The sequence below is a fragment of the Scomber scombrus genome, chromosome 10 (genome assembly GCF_963691925.1).
Source record: "Scomber scombrus chromosome 10, fScoSco1.1, whole genome shotgun sequence".
In the NCBI taxonomy this organism is placed as follows: domain Eukaryota; kingdom Metazoa; phylum Chordata; class Actinopteri; order Scombriformes; family Scombridae; genus Scomber; species Scomber scombrus.
Genome location: NC_084979.1, coordinates 20,076,411 through 20,094,083, shown reverse-complemented (window position 1 = coordinate 20,094,083; position 17,673 = coordinate 20,076,411). Strand labels below are relative to the sequence as shown.

Below are 17,673 nucleotides of genomic sequence, written 5' to 3'. Positions count from 1 at the left end.
AATATTGGGCAAATGTGGTATCAGATGAAAGAGCTCATGATTTGAAACCTACGTGGCAGGTTTCATGATTCTGTGAACATCATAAAGTCCTCAAAGCGGTGTTCGAAAAATGAAAATCGGTGAACGCCACGCCGCGTGGGCGACTTCCTGTTTGGTAAAAAAATTCCACAAAATTAATTTTCCAATGATCCAATGAGACCTATGACATATGTAAATTTCATGCAGATCCGAGAAGATTTGTGGTCACATGACCCGACGTGTGGGGGCGCTAGCGAGTCCCCTTACCACGCTTGCGTCCAATCACGTTAAATTAAATAAATTTTCACCAGCTGCGACGTGTGTGCAGAATTTCATGAGTTTTCATGCATGTTCAGGCCACCAAAAATGCGATTCATTACACGGCATAAGAACGTGAAAAATAATGAATTATAATAATAAGAATCCTGGCAAAAGCAATAGGTCCCTCACTGACTTGTCAGTGCTCGGGCCCTAATAATAATAAGAATCCTGGCAAAAGCAATAGGTCCCTCACTGACTTGTCAGTGCTCGGGCCCTAATAATAAGAATCCTGGCAAAAGCAATAGGTCCCTCACTGACTTGTCAGTGCTCGGGCCCTAATAATAATAAAAAACTGCAAGCAGTGTCGAAGGGCCCTCGCACCCCCCCGTTTACCCCCCCAATTGTAACGCCGTACGTGCACGTCGGTGCGTGCGGCGGTCGCAGGGCTGTCAAAACTGGCATGTAGATGTCTTTGCTCCTGTGCCTTTAATTGAACATTGTGTGCAGCGGTTAATGTCTCCACTAGATGGCAGTCTAAGACCACAAATGAGTCTGAGTGACTTCTAAGCAATAAGGAATGTGGGTGAAGGGTCAAAAAATCATTGAGATTGAGCATTTTAGCCTGGATTGCAGACTTCCTGTTGGACTTAGGCTATGGCTCCAAGAGGCTTTTTTGTGCGTCTTTACACGATACATGTGTTTCCCGAATTTGGTTTGTCTACGTCAATCTGAGTGGAGGGGCTTGATTTTTTAAATGTTCTAGGGGGCGCTATTAATCAATTTTTGCGTCGGCCATTTCCGCGCTCCTTAAAATATCAAAGTGTTCTCCGGATCGGACATGATTGCAAGTTTTGGTGAGTTTTGGGGCATGTTTAGGCTGTCAAAAAGGCGTACAACTATAATAATAATAAAAAATTATCCAGATTGAAAATTTTAGCCTGGATGGCCGACTTCCTGTTGGACTTAGGGTATGGGTCCAAGAGGCTTTTGTGTGCGTCTGGACATAATACATAGGCCTTGTCGATTTCTTTTTTCTATGTCAATGTGGAAGGCGGGGCTTAAACTTTGAAATCTTCAAGGGGGCGCTGTGGAGTCATCTTCTCACTTAAAAATCCCAAACTTTGTCAGTAGTCAATCTGTGTGAATGTTGACGTATGTGTTCAATTTGGTGAGTGTAGGAGTTTGTGAAAATGTACAAAATGGATAAAGGCATTAGGGGGCGCTATTGAGCTGTTGTGCCACGCCCAGGGGCAGTTATGGTCTCAAATTAAAGTGCTCCTGAGTGTGAACCTATGTGGGCAATTTGGTGATTCTGTGAAGACGGGAAAGTCCTTTAAACGCTGTTGGAAAAATGGTAAATTGACGCAGGAAATGCACAATAACCGACTTCCTGTTAGAGCGAAAAATTTGAAAAAATTAATTTGGGGGTTTACCCATGAGTGCTATGAGTCCTGTAAATTTCACAAAGATCAAACAAAGTTTGTGGTCACATGACCTGCTGTTAGGGGGCGCTATGGAGACCCCTTGCCACATCCACCCCCAATGATGTTGAAATTGAAACGGCGTCACCAGGTGTGACATTTTACGCAGTGCATGTATAAACATCCGACAATGTATGGAGGAGTTATAAGGAGTTGTTTGTTTATACAAACAAACGACTGCCACGCCCACCTGGTATAACGTAGGAAAAATCTGTCATCAAGTTTACATAATCAAGGTCTGAGGATGATACAATGCCAATCTTAAGTCTGTGGAGTCAAAACTGCAGGAGGAGTTCGTTAAAGTGCAAGGCCTGGAAATGGGGAAAATGGCGGAAAAAATGCGCCTGTGATCCAAGATGGCCGACTTCCTGTTGGACTTAGGGTATGGGTCCAAGAGGCTTTTTTGTGCGTCTGGTCATGATATATATGAATCCTAAATTTCGTTCATGTACGTGCATGTAGAAGGCGGGGCTTCAACTTTTAATGTTCTAGGGGGCGCTGTAGAGTCATTTTGCAACTTAAAAGGTTGCGGTTATATCAAAAAATAATACTCATGAGTCTTGATGAGTGTGTCCAATTTGGTGAGTTTTAGAGCTTGTCAGTACATGCTAAGTGGGAAAAGGCATTAGGGGGCGCTACTGAGCTGTTGGGGCAAAATATTGGGCAAATGTGGTATCAGATGAAAGAGCTCATGATTTGAAACCTACGTGGCAGGTTTCATGATTCTGTGAACATCATAAAGTCCTCAAAGCGTTGTTCGAAAAATGAAAATCGGTGCACGCCACGCCGCGTGGGCGACTTCCTGTTTGGTAAAAAAATTCCACAAAATTAATTTCCCAATGATCCAATGAGAGCTGTAACATATTTAAATTTCATGCCGATCCGAGAGGATTTGTGGTCACATGACCCGACGTTAGGGGGCGCTAGCGAGTCCCCTTACCACGCTTGCGTCCAATCACATTAAATTAAATAAATTTTCACCAGCTGCGACGTTTGTGCAGAATTTCATGAGTTTTCATTTATGTTCAAGCCGCCAAAAATGCGATTCATTACACGGCATAAGAACGTGAATAATAATTAAAACTGCAAGCAGTGTCGAAGGGCCCTCGCGCATCCACGCACGTCGGACTGTGGCGCAGTCGGAGGGCGCGCAGGTAGAGGTCTTCTTACGCAGGAACGTCAGTGCTTGTCGCAGTCGCAGGGCATTGACAGCAGCCATGTAAAGGTCTTTGCTCCTGCTGCTTCAATGGAACATTGTGTGAAGGGGGGTTAATGTCTCCACTAGATGGCACACCAAGACCAGAAATGAAAGGGGATAAGGTATTCATATAATGGTTAAACTTTGAAATCTTCCAGGGGGCGCTGTGGAGTCATTTTCTCACTTAAAAATCCCAAACTTTGTCAGTAGGCAATATGTGTGACTGTTGACGTATGTGTACAATTTGGTGATTCTGTGAAGACGGGAAAGTCCTCTAAAGGCAGAGGGAAAAATGGAAAATTGACGCAGGAAATGCACAATAACTCACTTCCTGTAAGAGCGAAAATTTTGAAAAAAAATAATTTGGGGGTTTACCCATGAGTGCTATGAGTCCTGTAAATTTCACGAAGATCAGACAAAGTTTGTGGTCACATGACCTGCTGTTAGGGGGCGCTATGGAGACCCCTTGCCACACCCACCCCCAATGATGTTGAAATTGAAACGGCGTCACCAAGTGTGACATTTCACGCACTGCATGTATAAACATCCGACAATGTATGGAGGAGTTATAAGGAGTTGTTTGTTTATACAAACAAACGACTGCCACGCCCACCTGGTATAACGTAGGTAAAATCTGTCATCAAGTTTACATCATCAAGGTCTGAGGATGATACAGTTCGAATCTGAAGTCTCTGGAGTCTAAACTGCAGGAGGAGTGCGTTAAAGTACGAGGGCTGAAAAAATGCACCTGTGGCAGAAAAAATGCACCTGTGATCCAAGATGGCCGACTTCCTGTTGGACTTAGGGTATGGGTCCAAGAGGCTTTTTTGTGCGTCTGGTCATGATATATATGAATCCTAAATTTCGTGCATGTACGTGCATGTAGAAGGCGGGGCTTCAACTTTTAATGTTCTAGGGGGCGCTGTAGAGTCATTTTGGCACTTAAAAGGTTGCGGTTATACCAAAAAATAATATTCATGAGTCTTGATGAGTGTGTCCAATTTGGTGAGTTTTAGAGCTTGTCAGTACATGCTAAGTGGGAAAAGGCATTAGGGGGCGCTACTGAGCTGTTGGGGCAAAATATTGGGCAAATGTGGTATCAGATGAAAGAGCTCATGATTTGAAACCTACGTGGCAGGTTTCATGATTCTGTGAACATCATAAAGTCCTCAAAGCGTTGTTCGAAATTGTGAAAATCGGTGCACGCCACGCCGCGTGGTCAACTTCCTGTTTGGTAAAAAAATTCCACAAAATTAATTTCCCAATGATCCGATGAGAGCTGTAACATATTTAAATTTCATGCCGATCCGAGAGGATTTGTGGTCACATGACCCGACGTTAGGGGGCGCTAGCGAGTCCCCTTACCACGCTTGCGTCCAATCACGTTAAATTAAATAAATTTTCACCAGCTGCGACGTGTGTGCAGAATTTCATGAGTTTTCATTTATGTTCAAGCCGCCAAAAATGCGATTCATGACACGGCATAAGAACGTGAATAATAATAATAATAATAATAATAATAATAATAAGAATCCTGGCAAAAGCAATAGGTCCCTCACTGACTTGTCAGTGCTCGGGCCCTAATAATAAGAATCCTGGCAAAAGCAATAGGTCCCTCACTGACTTGTCAGTGCTCGGGCCCTAATAATAATAATTCCAGCAATTACAATAGGTCCCTCACTGACTTGTCAGTGCTCGGGCCCTAATAATAATAATTCCGGCAATTACAATAGGTCCCTCACTGACTTGTCAGTGCTCGGGCCCTAATAATAATAATTAAAACTGCAAGCAGTGTCGAAGGGCCCTCGCACCCCCCCGTTTACCCCCCCAATTGTAACGCCGTACGTGCACGTCGGTGCGTGCGGCGGTCGCAGGGCTGTCAAAACTGGCATGTAGATGTCTTTGCTCCTGTGCCTTTAATTGAACATTGTGTGCAGCTGTTAATGTCTCCACTAGATGGCAGTCTAAGACCACAAATGAGTCTGAGTGACTTCTAAGCAATAAGGAATGTGGGTGAAGGGTCAAAAAATCATTAAGATTGAGCATTTTTGCCTAGATGGCCGACTTCCTGTTGGACTTAGGCTATGGCTCCAAGAGGCTTTTTTGTGCGTCTTTACACGATACATGTGTTTCCCGAATTTGGTTTGTTTACGTCAATCTGAGTGGAGGGGCTTGATTTTTTAAATTTTCTAGGGGGCGCTATTAATCAATTTTTGCGTCGGCCATTTCCGCGCTCCTTAAAATATCAAAGTGTTCTCCGGATTGGACATGATTGCAAGTTTTGGTGAGTTTTGGGGCATGTTTAGGCTGTCAAAAAGGCGTACAACTATAATAATAATAAAAATCATCCAGATTGAACATTTTAGACTGGATGGCCGACTTCCTGTTGGACTTAGGGTATGGGTCCAAGAGGCTTTTTTGTGCGTCTGGACATAATACATAGGCCTTGTCGATTTCATTTTTCTATGTCAATGTGGAAGGCGGGGCTTAAACTTTGAAATCTTCAAGGGGGCGCTGTGGAGTCATCTTCTCACTTAAAAATCCCAAACTTTGTCAGTAGTCAATTTGTGTGAATGTTGACGTATGTGTTCAATTTGGTGAGTGTAGGAGTTTGTGAAAATGTACAAAATGGATAAAGGCATTAGGGGGCGCTATTGAGCTGTTGTGCCACGCCCAGGGGCAGTTATGGTCTCAAATTAAAGTGTTCCTGAGTGTGAACCTATGTGGGCAATTTGGTGATTCTGTGAAGACGGGAAAGTCCTTTAAACGCTGTTGGAAAAATGGTAAATTGACGCAGGAAATGCACAATAACCGACTTCCTGTTAGAGCAAAAATTTTGAAAAAATTAATTTGGGGGTTTACCCATAAGTGCTATGAGTCCTGTAAATTTCACGAAGATCAGACAACGTTTTTGGTCACATGACCTGCTGTTAGGGGGCGCTATGGAGACCCCTTGCCACATCCACCCCCAATGATGTTGAAATTGAAACGGCGTTACCAGGTGTGACATTTTACGCAGTGCATGTATTAACATCCGACAATGTATGGAGGAGTTATAAGGAGTTGTTTGTTTATACAAACAAACAACAGCCACGCCCACCTGGTATAACGTAGGCAAAATCTGTCGTCAAGTTTACATAATCAAGGCCTGAGGATGATACAGTTCCAATCTGAAGTCTGTGGAGTCAAAACTGCAGGAGGAGTGCGTTAAAGTACGAGGCCTGGAAAAATGCACCTGTGGCGGAAAAAATGCACCTGTGATCCAAGATGGCCGACTTCCTGTTGGACTTAGGGTATGGGTCCAAGAGGCTTTTTTGTGCGTCTGGTCATGATATATATGAATCCTAAATTTCGTTCATGTACGTGCATGTAGAAGGCGGGGCTTCAACTTTTAATGTTCTAGGGGGCGCTGTAGAGTCATTTTGCAACTTAAAAGGTGGCAGTCATACCAAAAAATAATATTCGTGAGTCTTGACGAGTGTGTCCAATTTGGTGAGTTTTAGAGTTTGTCAGTACATGCTAAGTGGGAAAAGGCATTAGGGGGCGCTACTGAGCTGTTGGGGCAAAATGTTGGGCAAATGTGGTATCAGATGAAACAGCTCATGATTTGAAACCTACGTGGCAGGTTTCATGATTCTGTGAACATCATAAAGTCCTCAAAGCGGTGTTTGAAAAATGAAAATCGGTGCACGCCACGCCGCGTGGGCGACTTCCTGTTTGGTAAAAAAATTCCACAAAATTAATTTCCCAATAATCCGATGAGACCTATGACATATGTAAATTTCATGCAGATCCGAGAAGATTTGTGGTCACATGACCCGACGTTAGGGGGCGCTAGCGAGTCCCCTTACCACGCTTGCGTCCAATCACGTTAAATTAAATAAATTTTCACGAGCTGCGACATGTGTGCAGAATTTCATGAGTTTTCATGTATGTTCAGGCCACCAAAAATGCGCTCAAAGTGGCGGACAAAGAGCGTGAAAAATAATAATAAGAATCTTGGCAATAGCAATAGGTCCCTCACTGACTTGTCAGTGCTCGGGCCCTAATAATAATTCCAGCAATTACAATAGGTCCCTCACTGACTTGTCAGTGCTCGGGCCCTAATAATTCCAGCAATTACAATAGGTCCCTCACTGACTTGTCAGTGCTCGGGCCCTAATAAGAATCTTGGCAAAAACAATAGGTCCCTCACTGACTTGTCAGTGCTCGGGCCCTAATAATAAGAATCCTGGCAAAAGCAATAGGTCCCTCACTGACTTGTCAGTGCTCGGGCCCTAATAAACATTACAATTTCAATAGGGCTTTCGCCAGGCGACTTGCAGTCGCCGCTCGGGCCCTAATAAACATTACAATTTCAATAGGGCTTTCGCCAGGCGACTTGCAGTCGCCGCTCGGGCCCTAATAATAATAATAAACATTACAATTTCAATATAGCATTTTTCCCCGGGGGTCTTCCATACCACATGATTACTTGATTACTTTGGGGTCACTTGCACTTTGGGGTCACTTGCACGTTGGGGCATGAACGAATTTCAATAGGGCTTTCGCCAGGCGACTTGCAGTCGCCGCTCGGGCCCTAATAATCCAGCACCCCATTAGGGTTTGAACCCTGACTACTAAAACAGTTTGTGGTGGACGTGCACATCCAGAAAAAGAATAAAAGCAGGTGCTGGACCAAACAACGAATGTGTGCAAGCAAGAAAGAAACAAGTCTGCACACTGCAGCTCCCAATGCAAGTAGATGTATTAACCCTAACTACTAGAAATATGCTTAGCAAATATGTAGAAACATAAAGTAAAGGAATTATATAAAGTACTAAAAAAAAAAACACTGGAACTGTAAAAAGATATTCAGGGAGTTATTCTGCTCAGTTTCATTTTAAATGGTCTTGGTCACAAGTATAGAGACCATGGGTGTATTACATTGACATATAGATATACAGATAGTAGCGTTTCCTGTTTTGTGGAGGAGGTGAGCAGCAAATACATAGCAGGAGGCAGTAACACAGGGGCCAAAGATCACAGCTGCTTTGTAACCTCAAAGCAGCAGAAGAAGAAGACAAATGATTGCATCAGACAGCTTTTCAGTACAAGCATAAGGTCATTTAAAACAGATATTAATGACAGCATGATAGCAATTAAGGGTATATCTACATGTTTCCTTTGGGTTCCTGGTCATTTTGGTATGGAAGGAAATGAGCAGGTGGATATTCTGGCTAAGCAAATACTCAGAATGAAGCATGTTGACCTTCAGGTTCCATAAAGCAAAACTGAAACTAAGACATTTGTAAGGACATATTGTGATGCCCCTGTAGGTTAATGTGTGGGTGGGGTTAACTTCTCTCTGAATGTCATCACTTATCTGAGAACAGGTCATACAGGTCTCAATCATTTATTATACATAAAAGAGGCAAGCAACCGACCGGAAAATGCAGAAACTGTAGCCAACCACACACAGTCATATATGTACTGCTGCATTGTAGGAAATACTCTGACTAAGAATAGTATTAAGACTCAAACCATACACCACTCACTCATGCTTAAAAAAGACTGATGCTGCACATGTACAACATTATACTTAACCTTATTATGTAAATCCCAGTAACATTGCACATAATATATCTCAGATTTTCTGCACTTTGCACATTTACTTTTATCTGTGTGAGCGTTTATTTATTCTTATTTATTGTTAATTTTATTTTTAGTATACTTTCACCCTTACACTGCTACTTTTTTCCACTGTACTGCTGTGTCAATTTTAATTCTCCCAAGGGGATCAATAAAGACATTTTATCCTCTCGTATCTTATCTTAGTAGCAAAATAAATCCCCCCCCCCCTACCATCACAAAAACACCCTAACTTTTCCTTTTTACTGTGACATAATTAAGTTTATAAAAAGAAACTGATTTAGCTAAAATAATCTATTTGTATTTCCTGCACGCTCTTCAATCTATCTCCATTGTCTACTAAATAACTATGCATTTACTTATTTTCTACATATGTTTTTTTCTTTTTTTGATTCTTCTTCTATTACCTTTTTTCATAAATGACTTCTCTTAACTCTCTTATAACTACATTTTGAAATGGACTATCTGATATTATTGTCGTAGTATGTTAATGGTTAATGTCAGCCTGGAGGAGGATTAATGGGGCCATTTATTGATGTTTGCTTGATAAAAATAATAAAAACAACCAAAGAAAATGTTTACTAAGCAGGGCAACAATGGGAATAAGTTTTATTTTTCTATCCCTGACAAAGTGATATGTTTTAAATGTTGTGGATAAACCTAAACCCAATAAAAAATAATAATAACGATAATATTTTAAACTACATTTAAAGTATCAGATATCCTGGTTTATATTATCAACATAATATATGTGAAATACAAGCTGTGCTGAGTAGTTTCGCTCTTGCACCACACTCCAGTCCAGTAGATGGCGGTAATGCGCCTCCAGGCTGGTTTACAGACCTCTAATAAACACACATGAAGAAGATACACAGTCAGAAGGACGGAGATAGAAACCAGGCCACGATCCGCCTGCCGTCGACAGTTTTACAAAAAAGGTTACATAACTGTCCAAGTGAGATTTCATCCTCGCTTTGTGTAATCTGCCAAGAGGGAGGCGTCGAGAGGAGTCTCTTCAGCAGCACATTTCTGTGATATTTACACTTTTGGCACATCATTTTCATCATTACTCACACGGTAACGTCAGTGTTTGCTACTCCTGCTGCCGCCGAAACGCTGTTAGCCATATTGACTGTTAGCCTGAGCGCCTATTTTTATAACATACTCGGACTACAATTAATATTTTGGGGGGTAAAAATGTTTCAAATCAATTCCTAGTCCGCCACTCTGTGTGATTTTTGGTGTTGGTGTTACTACTGTAGAGATATTTAGCGGTACATTATGAATACAGGCCGTGAAAAGGAGCTAATGTTAGCTCGCGTCGAGACGACGGCGCTGTAGCATCCTGTGGTGGCTAGTTAGCGTTAGCATCGACGCATGTTTATCCTTTATGCTGCCTCTAGCATTAAATATTAATAATCTGCTGAACCTGTACCATCGATTGTAATATAATCATTTAGGTGACTTTATATCAACTTCATATTATTTGTGGACGTATGTGTCTATTTGTGATGTTGATTGTAGGTAATCTCTATCGTGGCCATCTCACTCATGTTTTTGTAGCAGACCTAGATGTTCATTTACTGCGTCTAACGTGTTTATTGATTCATTCATTGTTTGTTTTCGGCACCTAAGTCTCACCATGCAAATTAACACGTTGGGATCATTTCTTAGCTTTGCCAGATATTCCTGAACCAGAAATCTGATTGTTTGGCCTCTTTTAAAACGTGTTGGATAAGCACGATAAACACATTAAAACATGGAAAGTGTTACAGGGGCAGGGCTGATTACAAACCTATGTGTAAAGAAGAAGCTAAGCCTGTCTCAAACAGCAGTCAGGTGACCAAATGCACATTTGAAATATTTTTTTTCTCAATCATTCTTCCTGTTCACATCAACCATTAGAAAATATATCCTTAGTGCATTTAATATATGAGGGACTGGAGCTAAAATCCACAAGCCACCTCCTTCTGTGTGTTCTGAAGCTAACATGAAGCCTCAGCCGTCCAAATGAGTCTCAAGTAGATATCTTTCAATGTTAGTCTTTAAGCCTCAAGATCCCTCTTTTTTGTTACTATACTTCCACCACAGCTCAACAGTGAAACACAAAGAGGGGTGTTGATGTGAAAAAACTGCAAATGTGGCAGATATCCACTTGATATGACTGACTAGTATGAACAGGAGGAACCCTCTAAACCCATCCTTTTATACTAATAAAAACATCATATTTCTTGCTGGTGCTTGATTACTTAATCCAGTCTCTTGTTTTCATGTTTACAAAGTCATTGTTTCTCTTCATAGGATCATCATGGCTGATGATTTTGACGTTGAGGACCTGCTGGAGGCTCCATACAGAAAGGTGGGTTGAAAGTTGAAGAAATGAAGCTTGTTTTCACTGTTATGATTTACTCTTGAGTCCTTTTTTTATATTTGCTACTGTGACAAAGTTTACTTGAATGTTGTGTGGTGTGATTGAGTATTTAAAACGCAATACAGAATTATAAATAAATCCGCATCTATCTCTCTTTATAGACTTCCCTAATGATATCTCACCTCTACTCCCATGAATTCATCTTTGATTCCACTGTGAACTGTGAAAAAAAGGAAGGTAGTTATTGCGCATATACTGATGTACTGTGGTTCACCTTAGGACTAAAAGAGACTCAACCTAGAACATTCAATCCCTATTCGGTTGCAACAAGGTGAATGCCAATTGGTTGATAAGCCCATTTTTACCTGTCCAGCAAAGGAGGCAGTATTCAGATTTACAACCTGCATACTGTCACTGTATCTCTGTGTAGTCATTTATAATCAGACTTTAAACTACTCGTCTGAGATGGACGAAAATGTGGCTTTTACGAGACCATTATTTAATCACATCAAGTGATTTTGATTTTAATTAAAAAGGGATAGAGCCCCGAGTTAATGTGTAACCCCCCCCCCCCCCCCCAAATTAATAGATATTGAATTATGTGGGTATGAAACTATAACTGATCTAATTAAAGTTGTAGTTCTGTAACAGTATGCTTGAAAAATGTAGAGATTTACTGCACTGCGTCATGATTTTATGGTGAATAATATTCTGTTGCTTGTAAATATGAATACTGCCTCTTTGCATTAGTCAACTGTAATGTGAATCAGCATCTTGATTTTGCATGCTACACAACACCACAGATATTGATATATTACTAGAATGACTGTAAAATAAATACTTCTATCTATCTAGCATCATTGTATTTTAAAGTGAGCTACTTTTCAGTTAATCATTTTTTAAGTCAAAAGGTTTAAACAATATGACTTCATTTTGCCAACTTAAGATAATGGTAGTTTAACACGTGGCTGAATTAATGGATTTATTTCTTTTTTTTTTTTATTTTGAATTTTTTTATTAATTTATTTTCTTGGGCGTCAATATTACTAAGAAGTGTGAATCCCTGTTTGCTTCAGGGCAAGATGTGTGACAGAGGTGGCATCGAGCTCTTACAGTCCAAGAACGAAAATGGGTGAAGATCACTGGACTGACACCAACCACACAGGATCTCTTTTAGTGGCCGTGGGCCATGCGTGGTCACATGATTAGGCACAAATAGTGGCATTGGTACGATCTATTAGAAGGGGAATGGTGGAGATGACCTGGCTATTGTCAAAGCTTCCTGAACTCAGCTAATATGTTGGACACTTTCCCTTAACTTTGCTTTGTTGCATTAAGTACTGAGCAGCCTTGTAAAAGACAGGAGTGGGATGGAAAGCTATTGGGGTGGTGGAAGGACACTGTCCAGGCATGACAGGAGGAAGTTTGAAGTATTATTATTAATTGAATATATTCTGCATTTTCTCTTGTCCCACCCCATCCTCTTTACCATGACGACTTGAAATGTTTCATCTACGTCCTCATGATGTTCTCCTATCAACCTTGCTTAGGATGAGATCAAGTCCTCTCATGCAAACGGACATGACGACCAACACAAGAAGTAAGTTTTGCATACGTCACATTGTTCCAAACTGCGGAAAGTAAACTGTTTTAAGTGAATCTTTAAGGTGTTGTGTTTGCACGAGAATAGCAGTGTTGTGACGTGTTTCAGGAAAAGGAGGAGCCGGAGCAGGAGCCGGAGCCCAGGCTCTAGGAAGAAAAGAAGCAGAAGCAAAGACAAAAAGAAGGGCAAGAAGAGGAGCAAGAGCAGGGAGAAAAAACGAAGCCGCAGCAAAGAGCGCCATCGCAGCCGCTCCCGAAGCAAGGAACGTTCTGGACGGTACAGAGCACGCAGAAGCCCTGTGTATGTAGTCTTTAAACTTGATGGCAGACAAGTAGTTATTAATCACTGGTGGGTCTGTCTGGTTTGTTTCTATTTTCAAACAAGAAAGGATAAAATTATTAACTTTCTGCACATAAACAGAACAACAGAACAAATTGTTCAGAAAACATTTAAAACAGTTTTTATCAGTAGTGTTTAGAGGATCTGATATGTATCGTAAACCTGATACAAGACATTCAGTTATATCCATACACAGCCAAACTATAGTTTGGACCCAAATTCTACTTGAACTTATGAACAAAATTAATATGGCTGCCAGAAATGTTTATACATGTTAGTGTTCTCACAGTACTGTATATAACAGGTCAAACAGGACCCTGTTAATTTCCTCGTACTCATGCACATCTGAGTGTGTTTGGCTATGTCTTCAGTGATTAAAAAATTAATTCCTCCTCTCTCTCTTTCAGCCGAAAACGTTCAAAAAGTCGCAGCCCTTTCAGAAAAGAGAAGAGTCCCATTAGGTGAGAGAAATATTCTTATTACTAGTTTTTGGGTTGAACATGAAGTTGCCTGATTTTTATTATAGTGGCATCAAATCCAAACGTGACCTGAGTTTTCTTTTTACAGATCTTGAATCATTCACCTTCTTCATCAGTTAGTAAACAGGAAACCCCTGGTTGGATCAAACATGAACTGAAAAAATCAGAGTTTCATTTTACTTTCAAATGTATTAATAATAACCTGGTTATGAAACAGTCTCAATTTAATACTGATGCCTTTATATGACTTAAAAGCTAAAATGCTCCATTCACTACCAAATCAGGCAATGCAGCACCTTCCCACATGGTTGTTCAGAGCTGTGGACATGTTTATTTGTGTTCTAAAACGTGACCACTGTGAAAAATTTAGAAAATAAAGCTTTATTTCTCAGACTTCTCACTACACTGCCCCTCATTGACTGCATTCACTTTCTAGCTCGCTCAACTTTTAATGTTATTAAACAAAGAGAAATGTCCTCCTCTTGTCCTCCATGCAGTCTTCATTCTGAGAAACACTACCGGTTTTGTCCATAGGGGGCATCAAAATCAGCACAAAATGAAAGTTCCTTGTAACTTAAAATGGTTTCTTTCTATGTTTCTGGATGTGTTTTAACTTATAAATGTTCTTTTTTTTAGGCAACCAATTGACAATCTAACACCAGAGGAGAGAGATGCCCGCACAGTTTTCTGCATGCAGCTTGCTGCGAGAATCAGAGCTCGAGACCTGGAGGATTTCTTCTCAGCTGTTGGAAAAGTCAGTTAAATTTGCTGTTAAAAGTTGTGTAATTCAACAAATGTAGAAATGATCCCTGAAGGTTGTCACTTGTTTTTTCTCTGTAGGTAAGAGATGTGAGAATGATCTCTGATAGAAACTCCAGAAGATCAAAGGGCATTGCATACATTGAGTTTGTGGAGGCTTCGTCTGTACCACTGGCTATCGGACTGACTGGCCAGCGGCTTTTAGGAGTGCCCATCATCGTCCAGGCCTCTCAGGTCGGTGGTGGTTCATCAATGTAATCTTTATAAAGGTGGATGTGACATTCATTATGTGATGAAATGTTTCTAATTGAACAAAACAATTCTAAAAAAGTAGAAAAAATACCTCATAAGCCAACACTGAGTTTAACACAGTTTACATTGGGTATTTCTACATTGTACACTGAATTAATCAGTAATCACTTAACACTGTCTACCTGCAATTACAGGCAGAGAAAAACAGAGCTGCTGCTGCTGCTAATAATCTACAGAAAGGCAGCTCAGGTCCGATGCGGCTGTACGTTGGCTCTCTGCACTTCAACATTACCGAAGAAATGCTTCGAGGGATCTTCGAGCCTTTCGGAAAGGTCAGGAACAAGTCGCAGTATTCAGTGAGAACTGGTGTAATTGCTCATGCAGATGTATTCATTACATTCGTCTGTGTTGGTGTGTTTTCTTTCCGTAGATTGAAGGAATACAGCTCATGATGGACAGCGAAACTGGACGGTCCAAAGGATACGGCTTCATATCGGTAATTAAAGCATGTTTCTGAATATATGGAGGAATATATTCTGTGCTGATAATATTATCATGTTTTTGATTCTCTCATTCTCTTTTAAGTTTTCAGATGCAGAATGTGCAAAAAAGGCCTTGGAGCAATTGAATGGCTTTGAGCTGGCCGGGCGTCCGATGAAGGTGGGGCATGTCACAGAGCGCTCAGACTCATCGACGGCCAGCTCGTTCCTGGACAATGATGAACTAGAAAGGACTGGCATCGACCTCGGCACCACAGGACGTCTACAGCTCATGGCTCGTCTAGCAGAAGGTTTGTTATAACCAGCATCTTTGTTTTTTATCCACAGTACAATGGCACCTTTGTCTGCAGTCATTAGACATGTAAGTAAAATCAGTGGTGTTCATATTACATGTGACACAGGAGGAAATCAGTTTTGCAAGTAAGCAAACCTGGCAGCCCTAACGTGGACAAGATGCTGTTCAAAAACTATGCCAGTAGTTTCAGTTCAGGTATCTGTAAAATATAACTCTTTTATCTCTTTAATGGTATCAGTAATAGGACAAAACTGTCTCTTGGTTTTTTTATTTGCGTGATTAAAATTCTCAATAATATTGCTTTAATATCTCTGCATCACCAACAGTCAAGGTGTAAAACAAGTGATTGTGACATTATGGGTCTTATTTCAGTACAGAACTCACTTGTGACTCCACTGTGGCTTTTTAATGTCCTATCAACCGTGCCAACAAATGGGGATTACAATTTTCCGTCATTTTCTTTACATAGTAAACAGGATCCAACATGTGCATGGCACAGGAAACCCATTATTCCTTTCCAACAGTGCGTTTGATGAAAACAAACCCATCTTAAGCCTGTCAGACTGTTAGTTTAGTGTCATATGTATAGTTTGTATTAAACCATTTTTCATTTCCTGTCTGCAGGAACTGGTCTGAAGATTCCTCCTGCAGCTCAGCAGGCTCTACAGATGACTGGCTCCATACCCTTTGGAAACATAGCCGCTACAACAGGTGAGTCTGGATGGTTGAAAACATGCAGTGTGTGTGGTTTGTTGTTTTTTTAGAAAGTTCACTGACCCCCTTTTGAACTTTTTTTTTACCTTCAGCTGTTCCAACTCCAGCTCCAAGTCAAGCCTTGAACCTTCCATCACAGCCGCTGGCCACACACTGCCTTCAGCTGTCTAACCTGTTCAACCCACAATCGTAAGGACTTAATCATTCATACTCATTACAGACCCCAGGGCTTTCAAATTCTCCTGTTAGTTTAGAGAACACTAAAGCGTTACATGACTTTTGCAGGGAAAACGACCCCAGCTGGGCCATCGAGATCCAAGATGATGTCATCGAGGAGTGCAACAAACACGGAGGAATCGTTCACATTTATGTCGATAAGAACTCTGCTCAAGTAAGTTGAAGATTGATATCCAAAATTCAAAAACTAGAGTAATATTAAATCCTGCTAATCTTCGCCCTCCTTTTGTTGACGTAGGGTAACGTGTATGTGAAGTGCCCCTCAATACCAGCAGCGATGGCAACTGTAAACGCACTTCATGGACGCTGGTTTGCAGGTATGAGTTCACACTTTTTGGTTTTGAATCCTCACAAGTTATAAAATATTATGTGGAGAAAATGTTCCAGGTTTTATTTTAATGTTTCTTTTCTTTTTTCACTTCCAGGCAAAATGATAACAGCCGCCTACGTTCCCTTACCGACCTACCACAACCTTTTCCCCGATTCAGTGACGGCAAAGCAGCTTCTAATGCCGGCCCGTCGATAGTCTGAGACATGCTTTATGAAAGTCAGTGTACATACATTTGTTTGCATTCATGAAAAATGTCATTGAAACAGATGCATTGAAATTAGTTGGCTGTGTGTAATAAAAGTCGCCTCAAGTTTCACGTGTCCACCATTGAAAATTAGGCAGTTTTGAGTTGGCTTTCAGATTTTTTGTGGGTCTGTGTTGTAAAACTACCACTGAGAAGTAATCTGCAGGTATCTATTGGTCTGTATGTTTTTAAATATTACTGTCTTATCTGCTTGTTTAAAAGACACTTTTAGGTTTGCAGAGAGTTACAAAAATGTGTTGGGTTAATATGCCTTAATGCCAAAAGTATATCAATGTCAACAATAATCCTTTGTAACTTTTTACAGCCATAATTTCATTTTTTGTATGAAGGCTCCCAATAAACTTTGGCAAATTTGACAATTCATTTTGTCATTCTGTCACTTTTTTGGAAGTGGTTTGTCAGTCTTGGGTTTAATTTAAACGCATTTTGATTTACAGCATTAAACCACATGTTTCACTATTAAGTTTTAATTTCTTCAAAGTGCAGTAGCCTCAATTTTTGTGATGGGAAATGTGTACAAAAAAACAGTAAAGCTTCTAGGTTAATCCCTTCAGCCTGAAAATACTCTTTTGTTTGAAACATTTAAATCTGAACTAAAGTTAAAGATCAGCCAAACACGATGTTTTGATCAAAGAGGAAAGTGAAAGTCATGCTGGGATGTTGAATCTGATTGTCTCATATCACTCCTGGATGATTTGTGTCACACGAACACAAACAAAAACTATTATAGGCTACACTAAGAAATTAAAGACTTGCATCATAGTGGACTATGCTAAATTGTTTTTAGAATAAATAGTGCTGACTTTTTTTTGTCAGTTAATGGTCCACATAATATTTGACAATTTGGACATCCATGATAAAAAACAAGACTAACCAAGCTAAACCCTGACTGTGGTAGTCTCTCTGGGGTCATATGGTAGAAATAAACTATCTGTAAAT

General features: G+C 40.6%; 1 protein-coding gene across 2 annotated transcripts; it reads left to right on the top strand.

Annotated features, from left to right (window-relative positions):
- Positions 1–9,465: 9,465 nt before the first annotated feature.
- rbm39b (RNA binding motif protein 39b) lies at positions 9,466–17,124 on the top strand. 2 transcript variants are annotated; one of them, XM_062426846.1, is made up of 15 exons: positions 9,466–9,666; positions 10,891–10,948; positions 12,511–12,560; positions 12,672–12,839; positions 13,310–13,363; positions 14,018–14,135; positions 14,222–14,374; positions 14,587–14,724; positions 14,823–14,888; positions 14,978–15,182; positions 15,812–15,898; positions 15,994–16,090; positions 16,187–16,292; positions 16,377–16,455; positions 16,564–17,124. In XM_062426846.1, exons 2-15 carry the CDS (start codon positions 10,898–10,900, stop codon positions 16,662–16,664), a joined length of 1,473 nt encoding a protein of 490 aa, XP_062282830.1. In that variant the 5' UTR covers positions 9,466–9,666; positions 10,891–10,897; the 3' UTR covers positions 16,665–17,124. The 2 variants fall into 2 exon arrangements, with proteins under 2 accessions (XP_062282830.1, XP_062282829.1); XM_062426845.1 differs by having other exon boundaries at positions 12,672–12,863.
- Positions 17,125–17,673: the final 549 nt, after the last annotated feature.